Below are 15,005 nucleotides of genomic sequence, written 5' to 3' on the forward strand. Positions count from 1 at the left end.
AGGTAGCCTACATCCCAGGTTGAGCTGACTAATAACTGGGAAGGGGGCTCAGCCTGGTTCTCCTTTTGTCTCCAAGCTGAGCCTTCACGTTGGCACCCACCCCAGCTCCTAAGGGTCTAGAAAGAGGCAAGGCTGGCTTGGAAGGCTGGGCTGCACCGTCACTGGCCAAGCAAGCCCACCCCTTCCCCAGAGACTCCTGGTCTGGGTCAAGGGTGGTGGCTCCCTGGCCTATGTGCCCAGAGGGGCCTCTGTGTGTTGGAGGCCCACGTACCTGGGAGAAGGTTTGTGACTGGATCTGCTCAAACTCTTCCAGGCGGCTGTACTTGGACAGGCTTGAGTGGAACAGCGACATGGAGGTCACCTTGTTGCACTCGGCCCGCACCTTGCTGAGGGCTGTGATGACCTCTGGTCGTGTGAGCAGGGACACAAAGGTGAAGTCCTCCTTCTGCTCCAGGAAGGGGTACTTGGGGACCTCCACCAGTCCTGAGGGGATGGGGGCCAAAAGCCAGGTCAGGGACACTCTATGGGTCAGGACTAATCCAGAATGGTGTTGCAGAGAGGGCAAATCTCCTTCCTCCACTGTGCCTGACAAAAGACACCCATATCCCTAGAACTTTCCTTTCCCATGGGCTGCCTGAGTGGCCCTAAAGCCCCACAGTGAGGTGCCATCTCTGGGTAAACAAGTCCCTCCAGGTCCCCTCGCCACAGACCCCTTTGAGAAGGTGAGGACCTCAGAGCCTCTCCTCACTCACCCCCACCCACTCTGCACACATGTGGGGCCTGTCCTGAAGCATTAAGAAAAGAAGACGGGGCCTCCCCTGATGGTGCAATGGGTTGGGCACAGCACTGCAAGCTGGCCCCAGCCGCTTCAGTTCAAGTTTGATCCCCAGCCCCGGAGGTGACCCACATAGCGCAGCAGATCTCTCCTGACCCGCCCTCTCAGCAGAGCACTTCATCAATCTGCCTGTTCTGCTCCCCACTCTGTCTCAAGTGAATCTTCTCACCACCCCTGCACCTCTGGCCTGTACCCCAGTTCTGTATGCAAAAATAAATAAATCTTAAAAAAAAAGACGACGATGAAGGCCCAGGGCCCTTAAGATACCCAACATCCACTCCACACCCTGATTTCCTGGGAACATGATACAAGGGAAGTTGGGTCCAGGAACCAATACTGGTGGGGCAAGATGCTCAAACAGGGAGGCTCGGGGACCCAGTGTCCCAAACTGACATGTCTGCCAAATGTCAAACAGCGAGAGGAGCAGCCTCTCCTTGCTACTGAAAGAAGAAAGAGCTGTCTCTCCCTGGGCCAGATAATCAGAGGCCTTTTCACCCGCTGTTGAACACTTCTCCTAGAACATACTTCCTCTGCTACTCAGATTTATATTTCTATTTCTAAAGAGCTCTGTTCTACCCTCCCACCCACACCCCAGCTCTTCAGCAGTTAGGAGGAAGGGGGTGAAAGCTGGGGACAGGACAGGTGTAGGTAAGTGTGGGAGGGTAGACACCTACAGTGGCAGAGACCTTTCGAGGGAGGGGGTGAGTGGGGCTCTGACCAGGTCAGCAGTACAGGCCTCTTTGTCCAGCCTCCTCACCCTGTTTGGGCACCTTCTCTTCCTCCTTCTTAGGCAGGGTCACATAGAAGAAGGTGTCAGGCTTGGAGGAGACAATTTGGTCAAAGTTGATCTTGTTCATGCTGCGCTCGTAATCCAGGTTCACTTCTTTGGAGAGACTGCTGAGGTGCTCCACAACTCTGCCCATGGAAAGGAAAATGGGGAGTCAGGGGGCTCCACAGTCCTTGCCATCCCCAAACTGTGTGCCAGCTGGAGCCCAGGCTCTGCTGTCACATGGACCTGGGGGCATGAGCCTGGGGAAATCATCTGAATTCCTAGGCACACTTCCCACAAGCATCCATGCACTAACCTCTACCACGCACCTCTCGGCCGCCCTCCACCACTGTATCAGCCCCTGAGTCTGCCCGTTTTGCTTCCTACTTCTCAGCGTCATCAGCGGTTTCCTCACTCCTAAACTGGGCTCTGACAAACAGAATCACTGGGCCTGCGGGGAGCTTGCACACCATCTCCATCCTCCTCACAGATGCAGGCTCCAACGGCGTTTTGTTCATTCAAGCAAAGTAATGACATCAGTTTGACTATCCCAAGCCACTCTCAAAAAGTAAACCACAACAAAACTAAGAAAAGCAAGAACTACAAATAATACTACCAAACCCCACACCTTCAGCGTAACTGGAGTAAAGAGAATGCCAAATCTCCCGTTATCCTTAAGTAGAAAATAAACACCAATTCAGTGAGCTGTCACTCATACTCCTGCTTAAGCCTTCAGGGAGAACAGGGCAGTCTGAGAGAAAACTGCAGGGAGGGAGTAGAGGTAGCCCTAGGATTAATACAAAGTCCTGCCACAAAGAGAAAACCCACCTCAACTGCAAAAACACTGAACAGATTTGCGCTCGTGCACTCAAGGTAGCTATCTTTGAAAAGCATGATGAATGAGGGAGGAAGGCGTAAGGAAAGGCATCCCTTAGAGACTGGAGGGTGGGAGGAAAAGAAGCAAATGCAAACATTAGGGGCCTGCAAGGTAAGAGAGAGCACAAACGTGGAGGACACTCAACAGAGAGAGAAAAGAAAAAAAAAAAAAACACAAAGCCCTCAACTAACAGAAGAGGTCGCCCTTGAATCAGGAATCTCAGGCATCCCAAATCCAAGAGATGAACCGGGAAAAGGAAACAACATTCATTTATATAAAAGCTATTATGAGAAAGAGAACACCTTGACTGATGAACTTTCAAAAAGTGGGGTATATATTTACTTGCAGATTTGAGATAGCAAAAAACCATCATGTTAAAATATTAACTAGAAAAAAAAGCAATGAAAAACAGGAAGAAAATTGGATAAAGAAAGTAGAATAAGATAAAGGATTGTTGCAAAGGAAATAGAAAGAAGCTAAAAGATACCATTTAAAACTGACAAAGCATATATTAAAAGGTCAAACAGGAAAGCAAGAAATTACAAAAGGGCACTTTTATAAAAGGCCTAAATTTTAAAAAATTAAATAAAGTTACAAACCTTCCTAAATCTTTTTAGCCATGTATGTGAGAGTTTATTTCTGGACTTTTTATTTTAGTGCTTTGGTCTCTCTATATACAAATATTACAAATATCTCTATATTACAAAAGAAGTAAAAAAAAGAAAGAAAATATATCCGATAGCAAAGCACGATTATTACTGTATAATAATACTCAAAATAATTATAACATGAAATAAGGACAGAATTGAGGTCAAATAGTCAGCCATACCAATAAATGTGACTGGGCCTTATTCACTTATTACAAGAAATACATTTTTAATTTAACCCACAATGCAGTTAGAACTAGAAATTATTAACAAAAAAATTTTTAATAATATAATAGTTTATTTTTACATCATTTTGTACTTTTTTCCATCTCAGTTGTAATCCCCGAGGGTTTCCCATCACCAAATCACCCATGTATTAACAAAAAAAGCTACAATAAGCAAAACAGTGTATATTGGCATAAAGACATATAGAGAGAGAGACCAAAGCACTAAAATAAAAAGCCCAGAAATAAACTCTCACATACATGGCTAAAAAAATTTTCAATAAGGTTTCCAAGACCATTCAATGGGGAGAAGGCAGTCACTGCTAGGAAAACTGGGCATTCGCATGTAAAAAAATGAAGTTGGACCTTACTATCACTATATACAAAATTTAGAATCCATCAAAGATCTAAATGTAAGAACTAAAACTATAAAACTCTTAGGAGAACAAATGGGGGTAAGCTACATGACACTGGATTTGGCAGTGCCCAGCTCATGGCTTCTAAATACCACTCTCCACGTAAAGGACCGGAGACTCTTTGGAGAAATGGCTGATTTTAGGGCTGGGTCTGGGAAAATACGAGACAGTCTGAAACTTCTTGCTTTGCTAGAAAGTACTACAGAGACCCAAGAATCAGCATGAAGAGGCTCCCTCTGGCCAAATTTGGGACAATTTGAACACCAAAATAGATGTTAGTTACAAATTTTAGCCCTTGAAATCAAACAAGATTCCAAGACTTTAAACTGATGAGAGATCTGGCTGCAGTGGGCAAGACAGCCCCCAGCAGATGGGTACAGCGAGAGCACCACTTTGCCAGCATTAATCTCCCACAGGTGGCTCAGAGGAAGCAATATGCAGGCATGGAGAAGGGTCTGGAAGGGACTCACGAGGGGCCTTTCCGCATCCTAGGCGTGCTCATGGCCCATTGCCTGATTCTGCTCAGGCTCTGCTCGTCGATGACACGCTGGCCCTCGGAGGGCATGCAGTCCACATACAGGTTGTACAGCAGCAGGGCTTCCGTGTTCTTGCGCAAGGCATGAGCCTGGACCACACGCTGCGTGAATACGCGTGGGTCCTCGGCACAGAATAGAAGCTGGATCCGTGGCACCCAATACTGGCAGAGCAGGAGGGGTGGCCTGCCTGGGGTGGGAGGGAGAAGGGAACAGGAGCTGGGGGCTCTGGGCAGGAGCACCGAGTTCCAGTCTGGCTTTGCCCAAGGCACAGTGGCCCTGAGCATCTGGTTTCCCTTCCCTGCCCCACTGTCACAACTGTAAAGCCTGTCCACCTCACAGTTGTCACAGTTTGATGTGACAGTGCTTTATAAACTCTGAAGAGCTGTGCACACCCAATCCTCAAGGCCACACCCAGAGCAGAAACCATTAATCCATAGGCCTCGGGTTCCTCAGCATCATCCTGAAAGGCGCACAGCTGCTCAGAGTTGGTGTATCGACTGACCAGCATTTGCCCTTCCTGGGAGCTCTGAATGATGCATCTTTCAGTTCTCTCTGGCCAGAGGCTATACAGCTACAGGACCACTGAACAAGGGCAATTTCAGACCAGAGTCCACTGCACTCAGGCTGAGTAATGGCCTCCATCAGGCCTAGCCTGAGCTGGGAGTCTGCCTGGGAGGGCTGGGGGAGCAGAGAGCTTGTACCTTCAGCAGTGACCCCTCCATTCAGGATGGGCATCCCCATCTCATCTCGCACCAAGCCATTCTCATCTGTCTTGTGCACCAGGTAAAGCTTCTTCTCTTTATCATAGTCCAGGACACCAACATTACACCATGCATAATTCAGCTTCTGACTCTTGGGGTCCTCTGAAACAGGAGGAGAATGCACCAGTGCTCCCTGCACAGGGCTTCAGGGTGTAGGTAGCAGGTGCTGGCTGGTTCTCAGACGTCACTAATGTGACCTCATTCCCACCAGGATGACTTCCTCTGGTCTAGCACTGTGTGGGACCTCCGTGTCCCTGCCGAGTTGGCCTCTACGCAACCCTAGCAACAGGAGAAGCTGGAAGGACCAAGCCTCTGTGCTCTGATGATCCAACTGAGACAGAGAGACACAGCCCAGCAGGACATGGGAAAACTCCAGACAGACCTGTCGAGGATCCTGTCGTGAAGTTCACTGTGGCTGAGCTGGACCTCTCCAAGAGTACAGCCCTCCACTTAGGCTGCTTAGGGCAGGCCCCCACATCAGGATGGGTCAGGACTGGATAGGAGACTGTCGCCCTGCCGAGACCCTGCCATGGGCTTCTGGGCACGCTGGGTAAGGAAGGGCCGGCTACCTACTCGCTAGACTGAAGGCGTGTACCTGCTTCTCCAGCTAACCTCCTCGTTTCTTTCCAGCCACACTGATGTCTAGCTATTCCGGGAGCTTTCGAGCCTCAGGGTCCTTACATTGGTCAGGCCCTCTGCCCAGAACTGTCTTCACAAGGGTCTCCCCATTGCTGAGTTGTTCCCTGCTCAAGCAGCTTCTCCTTGGAGAAACGTCTGCCTGAAAGAACGCCTCTGCCTTGGCACTCTCTGGCCTGAAACCCTGTCACCCTGTCACCTCAGAGCCTAACATCGTGCTGTGCACACATCCTCTCTGTTCCTTCACACTAGCATCAGCTCCCCAAGGAGCAGGTGGGTTTGTCCTGTTTCAGCCACAGCCATGTCCCTGTACCTGAAAAAGAAACTGGACATAGAGATGCTCAATAAACTTTTACAGAAGAAAGACAGTGGGTTCTAGAGACTGGGCTGAGGAAGGAAAAAAATCCTGAAGAAACACCTGGGATGAGTGAAGAGATGAGCGGACTGTGACACACCTCTCCAGCTCTGGTTTTCAGTTTTGCTTTCCCCTCCCCTATCCAGTTTCCTTTTTTAAAATATTGACTTTGTCTTGTTAGAGGAAAAGATTTCACAAGAAGCCCCCAGCAAAAAACCAGAGCTCTCTGGCATAATGCTCCCTGCCAGCCCTTCCTTGAGTGCCAGCCCAAGGCCAGGCCTGGAACAGTGAAAGGAGCAGGCTTTGGAGAGGCTGGTGTTTGGTGCATTTAAAGATAACACAGCCCCAAACCTTTGGGTTTTAGCACCAGGAATTGGAGATCTGGGAGCAATTGAATTAAATTATTTTTGTAATTAAGTCCAAAGTAAAGGGAACATTCAAGGCTTCTTGTCTCGTTTGGAGAAATTAATTCCCACATTAACAGGTTTTTAAATTGAAACATAAACGTACAACCTGCTTGATGGATTCAGTGCGGGCCCCCTGGCAGCTGAGCAGTCTCACAGCCAGCACGGCAGCCATCATCCTACCTCTGTCTGGGTGCTGGCCCAGCAGCCCCACTCCCTCCGGGGGAAGGGGCCTGTCCACCATGGGTCAGGGAGCACAGGGACCCTCAGCCCCATACAGGGGAATAGCCAGTCACCTCCAACCTCCAATGTGCTGACCCAGGCCACCCTAGGATGCCTGCAGAGACCAGCATGCAGGCCAGGGTGTGGAAGTTCAGCCCAGCCTTGTTGATGACAGCAGCAAACCAGAGAGAGCCTCATGTCCCCCAGAGCAGACCTGGGGCTACAGGAGTAAAGGGACTCTGTGCAGACACAAACAAGACCAAGAAGTGGCAAACATGTGCAGCATCAACACAGGTCTGTGTGTGGGTCTGATGGCGGCTATGATAGTGTATTCGTGTGTTGGTGCATGGAGTGCGTGAGAGCAACACGCACGTGTGAGCGTGTTTGTGAATGCCGATGAGAGCAAGTGTGTGTGGGTGTGTTGTCCTGCAGAGGTGAGAGGTGAGAAACCACTGTCATAGCTGGGACGTGATGATTTATGGGAGTGGGGATGGGAGGGCTTGAATCGTGCCCCCTTAGATCAGAACCTCTCCAATAAACATGCCTATCTTTCATTACGAATCTGTCAAAAGATCTCTTTAAGACTAGATGCCACCCAGCTACTCCTTTCCCAGTCCTCCTACCAGTGTCCCCCCCTGCTCCCTGCCTTTCCTGCCGCTGTGTGGCAGCCCCTTGGCCTGGATCCCGTTGGGAGGCTTCAAATGGTGGGGGGCATCTCGCAGGGCTGCCAGGCCCAGGGCAGCCCAGGAGTCCATGGCAGAGCTGCCACCAGGACAGGAGTGTGCAGACCAGGATCTTGTCCTTTACCCGGGCTGGCCCTGCTCACCATGCCCTAGAAAGTCTTCAGTGGGCAGGAGGGCTTTTCCAGGAACAGGCTTTCTATCCTGAGACCCTGGCTCTAAGCCCATGTTGATCCACTCACTGGGGGTCCGGCAGTCAAACTCCTCATTGTCGAACACCTGGAAGAAAGCAGCAGATGTCAAGGAGCTGACCGGCCCTTAGGGCTAGGAATGGTCTGGACATGTCAGAAGATGGGGGAGCCTAAGCGGGCCCCACCCCAGGTGCAAGAGCTGCGGGTTAGGAACCACCTTAGGTGACTGCGCTCCAACTCTGGTGCTCATGGATCTGTCACCCCTGGATCTCTTTCCAGGCAAGCCACCTCAAGGGCTGAACAGAGCGGTATCTGGGGACTCAGAGCTCAGAGCAGGACACAGGCTCTCCCTCCCACTGCCCAGGACCATCAGGTTCAGGCCCAAGGGACGGGTAGCCTTTGCATATCCCCAAATACCCTGCCCCTCTTGGAACTGGGGTCTCAGAGTTGTCAGGAGCCCACATGTAGTGGGGTGATATACAGTTGGGGTCTGCTTCTCAGGGACTGCCAGGTAAGAGATACGCAGGGACGTGGACAAGAAGGGCCAGGAGGTGGGTGAAAGACCCCACCTTTGCTTCCTCTGTCTCCTCCCTGGACTCAGTTTCCCCATAAGTACCCCAAAGGGGCTACAATGATGCCCACTTTCATCAGTGAGCCCAGAAGCAGTGGTCCAGGAGACCGGCGCATACACCACAGTCCCACTAGGTTGCTTCTCGGTAGGGTAGGGCAGAGTCAGAGATCAGGTACATGGACTGCCCAGGCTCCCAGGCAAGAAGCAAAATTCAGTACCCCAGGAGTTCTGGGGCACCTCTTGCCCCAGCCCAGGATGTGAGAGACCTCTGAGGTGGGCTTTGATTATGCAGTGGTCGAGCACTTGTGATTGCCACGGGGAACCTTTTTGGGTCTGACTCCTCCACCACATTCCTGCACCCCTACCCCCCCCGACCATCAGCCATTGGTGCAAGCTGGGCTCACCTTCAGTGGAAGATAGATGGGGAAGAGAGGGTCAAGGCCCTGCTCGATGGTCTGGGGATGGTGGAGGTCTGGGTGCCTGGGCATGAGCTTGTTGGAGTCGATGCCTTCTTTGGCTAGCAATTGCTCAATGTCCAGGCTCAGATACAGCCGCTTCCTCCTAGCAGGAGAGCGAGGAGCCATTAGCGTAGCTCTGCCTTGGTGTGTGGATCCAGGGTGTCTGAGCCGGCCCATAGGTCTCAGGAGTAGGACATGGCCCGGGTCTCCCCGCTGGGCTCTCTGGGCCTCTGGGACACATCAGGAAGTATTTGGCGGCTGGGGTGGCCGACTGGGCCCCCACTCTCCTACTGTCGTGCCTGGTGTTTGGTCAATGCCACCCTCTCTGATTCCACAGCAAGGAAAGCAATTTGTTCCTATTAATGTACCAAGTGGCTAGAAGATTTGGCGTCACTGCACACAGACCACTTCAGTACTCTGCTGTGAGGATGGTGCCAGCCACCTACTGCCCCTCACCTAAGAGAGGCACACGCGGCCTCTCAGAAGACAAGTCCTCCCACAGCCCACTTGTCCGTACCTCTCAATCTCAATCTTCCGGGGGCACTGGCCTGGCAGCACCAGGAAGGGCACCTGCACCTTGGGCTCGTAGGCCTGCACCGGGAAGTCAGTTTGGGTGAGCAACTGGGTGGTGGGTCCAATGCGCTGCTGCTCCAGAAGCTCCTCAAAGTCCTCGGGAATGTCGAAGGTTCTGACTGTGGGCAGAGGCAGGAGGTTCAGGGGCTCTGGCCAAAGCCCTCAAGGCCCACAACAAAGCATGGGGCAGGACTCCGATGCGCCCGCCCTGCTTTGGAATGCTGGGGCAGGAGCTTGCTGGTGGCTGGGGAAGCCAGGGGTGGGAGAGCAAGGCGAGGCAAGGGCGCCCAGAGGTCTGTTTGGCTCTGCTCTCCCTGCCCAGTCAGCATACTCAACCACTTCTCTCCAGACCACCATGACCCAGCACCAGCGGCCAGTGCCCAAGGCAGGTACTGAGTCAAACTACCCAAGAGGACACAACTGGGCAGAAGGAGAAGTGGTACTCCCTGCACGTATGAGATGGCTGCCTCCCACCCCAACCCCAGCACCCCACCCCTGCTGCAAGCATCGTTCAGAATGCCGGTTACCCCCGGCACCATCTGCAATCCAAAACCTCTTGGATACTTAGGGGCAGTAGTCATTACCACCTGGGCCCTGTGGGACTCTCAGGTCACAAAATGTCCACCCCTACCTAGACAACCAGAAGAGACAGCGCTCTCCATTCCAGTGCTAGGCACAAGGGTGGAGCTGGTGGAGAGATCCGCCAGTGGGTGACAGTTTCAGTTTGCCCAAGACCAAGGAGTTTCCCAGGGCTGTTAAGTGGAAAGAAAGGTTCCAGGCACACCGAGGGCATATAGACAGGGACAGGGGTGCAGGAATATGCTCCAGGAGATGAGGCCTGGTGGGCTTAGGACAGCTCAAAGAGGGGCCCTCCAGGGCTCAGAGAGGCTACCAACTTGCCTCGCCAGAGCTGCAAGGTGCTCAAGGGAGCCCACAATACAAAAGGCCCAGCCAAGAAGGTAGTTTTCAGATCCCTCATCACCTGCTCTTGAGTTGTGGGTCCATGATACCAGCTCTAGTCCAGGGCTCAGCCCTGCACTTCAGGGGCCAAAAGAGCAGTGACAGCCCTGGCAGCCTTTCAAGCCCGTGAGTTGGACCCTTATAAGATGCAAAGCGTCTTATCTCTGTTATCCCCATTCACAGGGAAGCCTTCAGCCAGGAAGAGACATTCTCCCTGAGGTCAGAGGCCCTGCTTTAAATGTACCCGCCTCCCTACCCTCATGGCACTGACCTTTTGGGGTGAACTTGTTGAGATCGGCCTGCCGCAGGAGGTCCTGGTTCACAAGGGGGCCACGACATACTTCCTAAAATCAAACCCAGAGAGACTAAAAATATCTGGGGCACCCCAAGGCCAAGTGTCTCCTCTAAGCCCACCAGAAAGCACCCAAGGCATAGCGGTGGGGTAGAGGCCACAGTGGCAAAAGTGGTAGCCACCTGGGATACACCTGCCCCACTCTGGCCCTATGCAACTTTCTGCTCACTTTGGGAACACTCCTGGTGTGTGTACAGGGGCTGAGCCCCAAAACAGAGGTGTTGACAGGGCCACAGGTGTCTCCATACACACCTCCCCTCCCAAGGGCCAGTCTGGGTAGTGGTATCAATCCTCTATCTCTTAGTCCCTCCTAGGCAGCTCTGGAATTAAGGGGTTCTAGGAACTGTCCTCCTGTCTCCTCTTTTCATACTTGCCCTGCCCCAAGCCTCCCTCTCTTCCTTCATATTCTACCCTCTGTTAGGGACCCCAAGCCTTTGTTGCTTCTGCTCCTCCCCCCACCCCCTTACCTGGAATAACCCTATTTCAAGCTCCTATCTTGCCTAGCAAATGCATCCTCATCTGAGACCTTAACAACATGCCATCATCCAAAGACCCCTTCCTCAACCAGAGCTTGGAGAGGGACTCCCCCACTGCCCACAGAAGGAACACAGACATCCTGTCCTCACTGTCTCGTTGCTCAGTCCAGGCTTGCCACCAGCAGGTGCTCAGTAAAGAGGTGTGGAATCAATGACAGACAGACGAGCACATTGGTAGGTGGGTGCATAGATGGATGGACAAATTACTAGGCGGGCAGATGGACAGATGGATGGATAAATAAACAACTGGTCTGATGGAGAGATGGATGGGTAGATGGAAGGACTGACAAGTGGAACCCATAAGGTGGGGCTCAGGCTTGGTAAGGGGACAGCCACCACACTCACCCCAAGTTGACTCAAAGATCCAGGGCTTAGGATGTCTGAGTAGAACCCACGCTGCTTCATCAGAGGATACTTCTTATTAGCGTCTGTCAGGGGCAACTTCCGGGGTGGCCCCAAGTCTGAGGGACTGGGTATGCCAGGGGTGACGGGTAAAGGTGGGGTTCTGGGGCCAGGGCTTGGAAGAAGCTTCTCCGACCCAAAATTTGTTGGAAGAATGTTCCTCGGGTTATGCTCTTGACTTGTCTGAAAAGTCCTCAGACTGCAAGCTTGGTCTGCAAGAGAAGTGCTACACTCTGGGTTTTGGGGGTTCCTTCCTGGGCCTTCTTGCTCAGGCTGCTCCATGTTGTTCTCACGGCGATGCCCTAGTCAGAGCTCCTAGGAGAAAATAACGATGTCACTGTGCCCTTGTCAGACTCCGTTCAGCCCTCAGGGGCACCACAATACGGGGGTGCCTAGTCTGCCCCCCCACAACTAACCTCAGTAACAGAAGAGGGAGTAGGGAGAGAAGAAGGAGTCTCCTCCTAATCTGGACCCCTCAGGGCCCCATCAGGAGAAAGCAGGGCCTTCTTGGATGCTGCATATAAAAAAATGAGCCCCAGAGTCAGGGACTCAGTGCAGGGAGTTAGGAAACTCTACAAACCTCCCTCCCCAGTGCATGTTTCTAGACTCATCCTCCCTCCCCGCCAGTCCCACCCCACTGAGAGCTAAGTCTGGCATCTCACCAGGGGAGACAAGGAGGACCTGCTTTGGTTTTAACAAAAATTACTTTCGGCCACAGACAACCCCAGTGCCCCCAGCCCAATCCTGCCTACTGGCTGCTTCTCCCACTACGGAGGATGAACTCTTATTGTCACCTGTGAGCGCTGGATCCTGACCACCACCATGCCTGTTCCAGATCATACCCCAGGATTCAACCCTCCACTGGCCCACAAATCCCACTAACAGCAACAGGATTATATTCACCCATCTTGGCTGTCAGCCCAGTTCAGAAAATATACACTCCCTTGTCCCCCAAAGGAACAAGAGATGCACCCCTGGTTTGCATGCACAGCTACCATCCCAAGGACACTGCTGCTTTTGGCTACCTCAAAATGCAACAACAGGGAAATTCCTATCAGAGGATTGCCATTAATTGGACAAGGGATGAGACAGAGGAGGTTTTCATTTAGTACTGGCTCAAAAAATTAAGATGAAAAAATTTTATATTTACAAAGGTAGGGGTATATTAAGAAAAGAAAATAGGATCTGATCCAAGCAACACCCCTTCCTCTCTCCACCCCATCCCCTACTTCTCCACCCTCTTTTCCCCCAACACACTGATCAAAGCAGCCAGGAGCTTGCAGCCCAGGTCACTTTTGTGGCTGGGTGTTTTGTGCTCCATTGTCCACTGTCTCTGGCTGGGGAAGGTCTCTTGTTGGAAGCTGGTCTGGACAGACCTAAGGGGAGGGGTGGGTGCTAAAGTTGTCCAGCAGCGCTGAAGCAGCCTGCCCATTTCTAACAAGGGGCTACTGCCTTGGCAAGACCACTTGAAAGACTGTGAAGGTCAGATGGGGCTGTGGCAGGACGCTGCTGTCGCTCAGCCCAAGGTTGACCGACTCCCGCTCCACCAGACACGTCCCACTGGAACTCTGCCTCCTGTGTCTGCTGCTTTGTGCCCTCCCAGAGAAGATGCTGGAAACTCTCTGCCCACCCATCTGAAGTTACCAGCCCTGCCTAGAGTGCCCAAGGACCTACTGAAGCTCAGCCCCAGATATCTGCCTCACCTTTGAACAGAAGGAGCAGGCTGTGGAGACACCAAGATCGGCCAGGAAACACTCCATTCCCTGGTTTTGCCAACTAAAAGCTTGGTTGCTTTGCCAGGAGCAACATATGTGGAAATGTTTAGGTTTCTGGGGGCAAAAGGAGTCTGAGATGGGTGGATTTGCTGCCCCTGTGAGTTGTTTCCACATGAGTATGGATGGATGGCAGGGGGGAAATGCATCCCAGCCCAGCCCAAGTAGTGAGAGAATGAGCTATAAACTCCTAATCCTGTTCCTTCACACCCCTCAACCCTTCAGGAGCACTGATGGCAGGTCCATTGTGCCTGCACTTCGCTGGGGTGCACCAGGCCCATAGAGGACACAGAGACAAAGACACATCTGCCTCCTGTTACAGCCCCATGGTGCAGACAGCACGAGTGTGGCTGACAAGAGGGAGGGAACATGATTCTCACAAGGCCGCTGCCAGTCACTTGGGCACTCCTACTCATTTCTGTGATATGGCAAAGGTGGCCCCAGCAAGCACTGTGTCAAGAATGGGGGATGTGTCATGTAAACTCTGAGGTGAGAACTGAGACTATCCTCATTTCTCAAAGGCAGAGAAAATAAGGCTCAGAGAGGTTAAGTGACCTTCCACAGACACTGGTCTGGATGGACAGAGATGAACAAGGGTATCTGATCCTCAAACCAGATACCACCACCAGCCAACAAAAAATAAAAGTAGAAAGTCAAAAACTTGCACAGGGGACAAAGTTAAGAACTGGAAAAACCAGATTAGAAACTGAAGGTTGGGCCCTCCCTGGTAGTACAACGGGTTAGGACACAATACTGCAAGCTAGCGCAGCCACTTCAGTTGAGTTTGATCCCCGCCCCAGGAGGTAACCACATGGCGCAGCAGACCTCTCCTGACCCGCCCACTGCTCCCCTCAACAATGTACTTCATCAATCTGCCTGTTCTGCTCCTATCTCTGTCTCTGGTGAAGCCTCTCACTGCCCCTACACCTCTGGCTTGTACCCCAGTTCAGTATGAATAAATAAATATATCTTTAAAAATGAAAGAAAGAGGGCCCTCCCTGGTGGCGCAGCGGGTTAAAGCACTGACTAAGAAGCTTAAGCCACTTCTGCATGAGTTTGATTCCTGCCTGCCCTGGAGGAGACCACATGGCACAGCAGACCTCTCCTGGCCACCCCACTGCTCCCCTCAACAGTGTACTTTGTCGATCTGCCTATTCTGCTCCCTACTCTGTCTCTGGTGAATCCTTTCACCCTCCGCATCTCTGGCCTGTACCCCAGTTCTGTATGAATAAATAAATAAATCTTTAAAAAAAAAACGAAAGAAAGAAATGGAAGGTCTTTCCCTCTAGTTGACCCAAAGGTCCATGTCCCAAGCACCATAAGAGTGGTTCACAAACTGTGTATCAAAGAGCCTTGGGGGGTTGGGATTTGAACAGGAGGGCTACTAAGCCGCCCACTGCTGATTCAGAAAGGAAATTGCATCTTTATCTATTTCATTTAACAGGACTCTGTGCAAGGTCTCATTTGGCAAATGGACCTGTGGCTTAAGAGATTTGGAAATCACTGTCCTTGTCGGTAATAGCTCGCACAGGCAGGGGTTCTCTCCACCTTATTTTGCGCACTCACCTGATGTGACCCCTCTGTGTCCCCATGGCTGCCTGATGCTCCTCCCTCCCATGAAAAGAGCTACCCCTATTATATATGCACATCTGTCTCCCCTGTCAGCTGGGCATGAGGGCTGCAAATGCAGGGAATTTCTAGAAACACTGAACTCTGGAACATCAGTACCTAGCATGGGACTGGCCCCAGATGCTGCACACGGTAGGTGACTAGAAAGTGTTTTTGAAAGACTGTAGTTGAATGAGCAGCTGGGGTGAGTGCAGGAAGG

At 51.8% G+C, this 15,005-nt stretch overlaps 1 protein-coding gene across 1 annotated transcript in view; it reads right to left on the reverse strand.

Annotated features, from left to right (window-relative positions):
- Positions 1 to 11,687, reverse strand: part of DNAH1 (dynein, axonemal, heavy chain 1) — a 57,214-nt gene extending 45,527 nt beyond the window's left edge. Inside the window, exons 1-9 of the mRNA XM_004676571.2 lie at positions 11,349 to 11,687; positions 10,387 to 10,459; positions 9,100 to 9,274; positions 8,529 to 8,685; positions 7,509 to 7,641; positions 5,006 to 5,167; positions 4,239 to 4,491; positions 1,593 to 1,750; positions 272 to 483 (exon numbers count right to left, since the gene is read on the reverse strand). Coding sequence (XP_004676628.1) covers positions 272 to 483; positions 1,593 to 1,750; positions 4,239 to 4,491; positions 5,006 to 5,167; positions 7,509 to 7,641; positions 8,529 to 8,685; positions 9,100 to 9,274; positions 10,387 to 10,459; positions 11,349 to 11,687 — 1,662 coding nt within the window. The remainder of the gene's footprint in view (positions 1 to 271; positions 484 to 1,592; positions 1,751 to 4,238; positions 4,492 to 5,005; positions 5,168 to 7,508; positions 7,642 to 8,528; positions 8,686 to 9,099; positions 9,275 to 10,386; positions 10,460 to 11,348) is intronic.
- Between the last annotated feature and the right edge of the window lie 3,318 nt (positions 11,688 to 15,005).

Source organism: Condylura cristata, unplaced genomic scaffold, assembly GCF_000260355.1.
Source record: "Condylura cristata isolate star-nosed mole 26May11 unplaced genomic scaffold, ConCri1.0 scaffold00004, whole genome shotgun sequence".
Taxonomy (NCBI): Eukaryota; Metazoa; Chordata; class Mammalia; order Eulipotyphla; family Talpidae; genus Condylura; species Condylura cristata.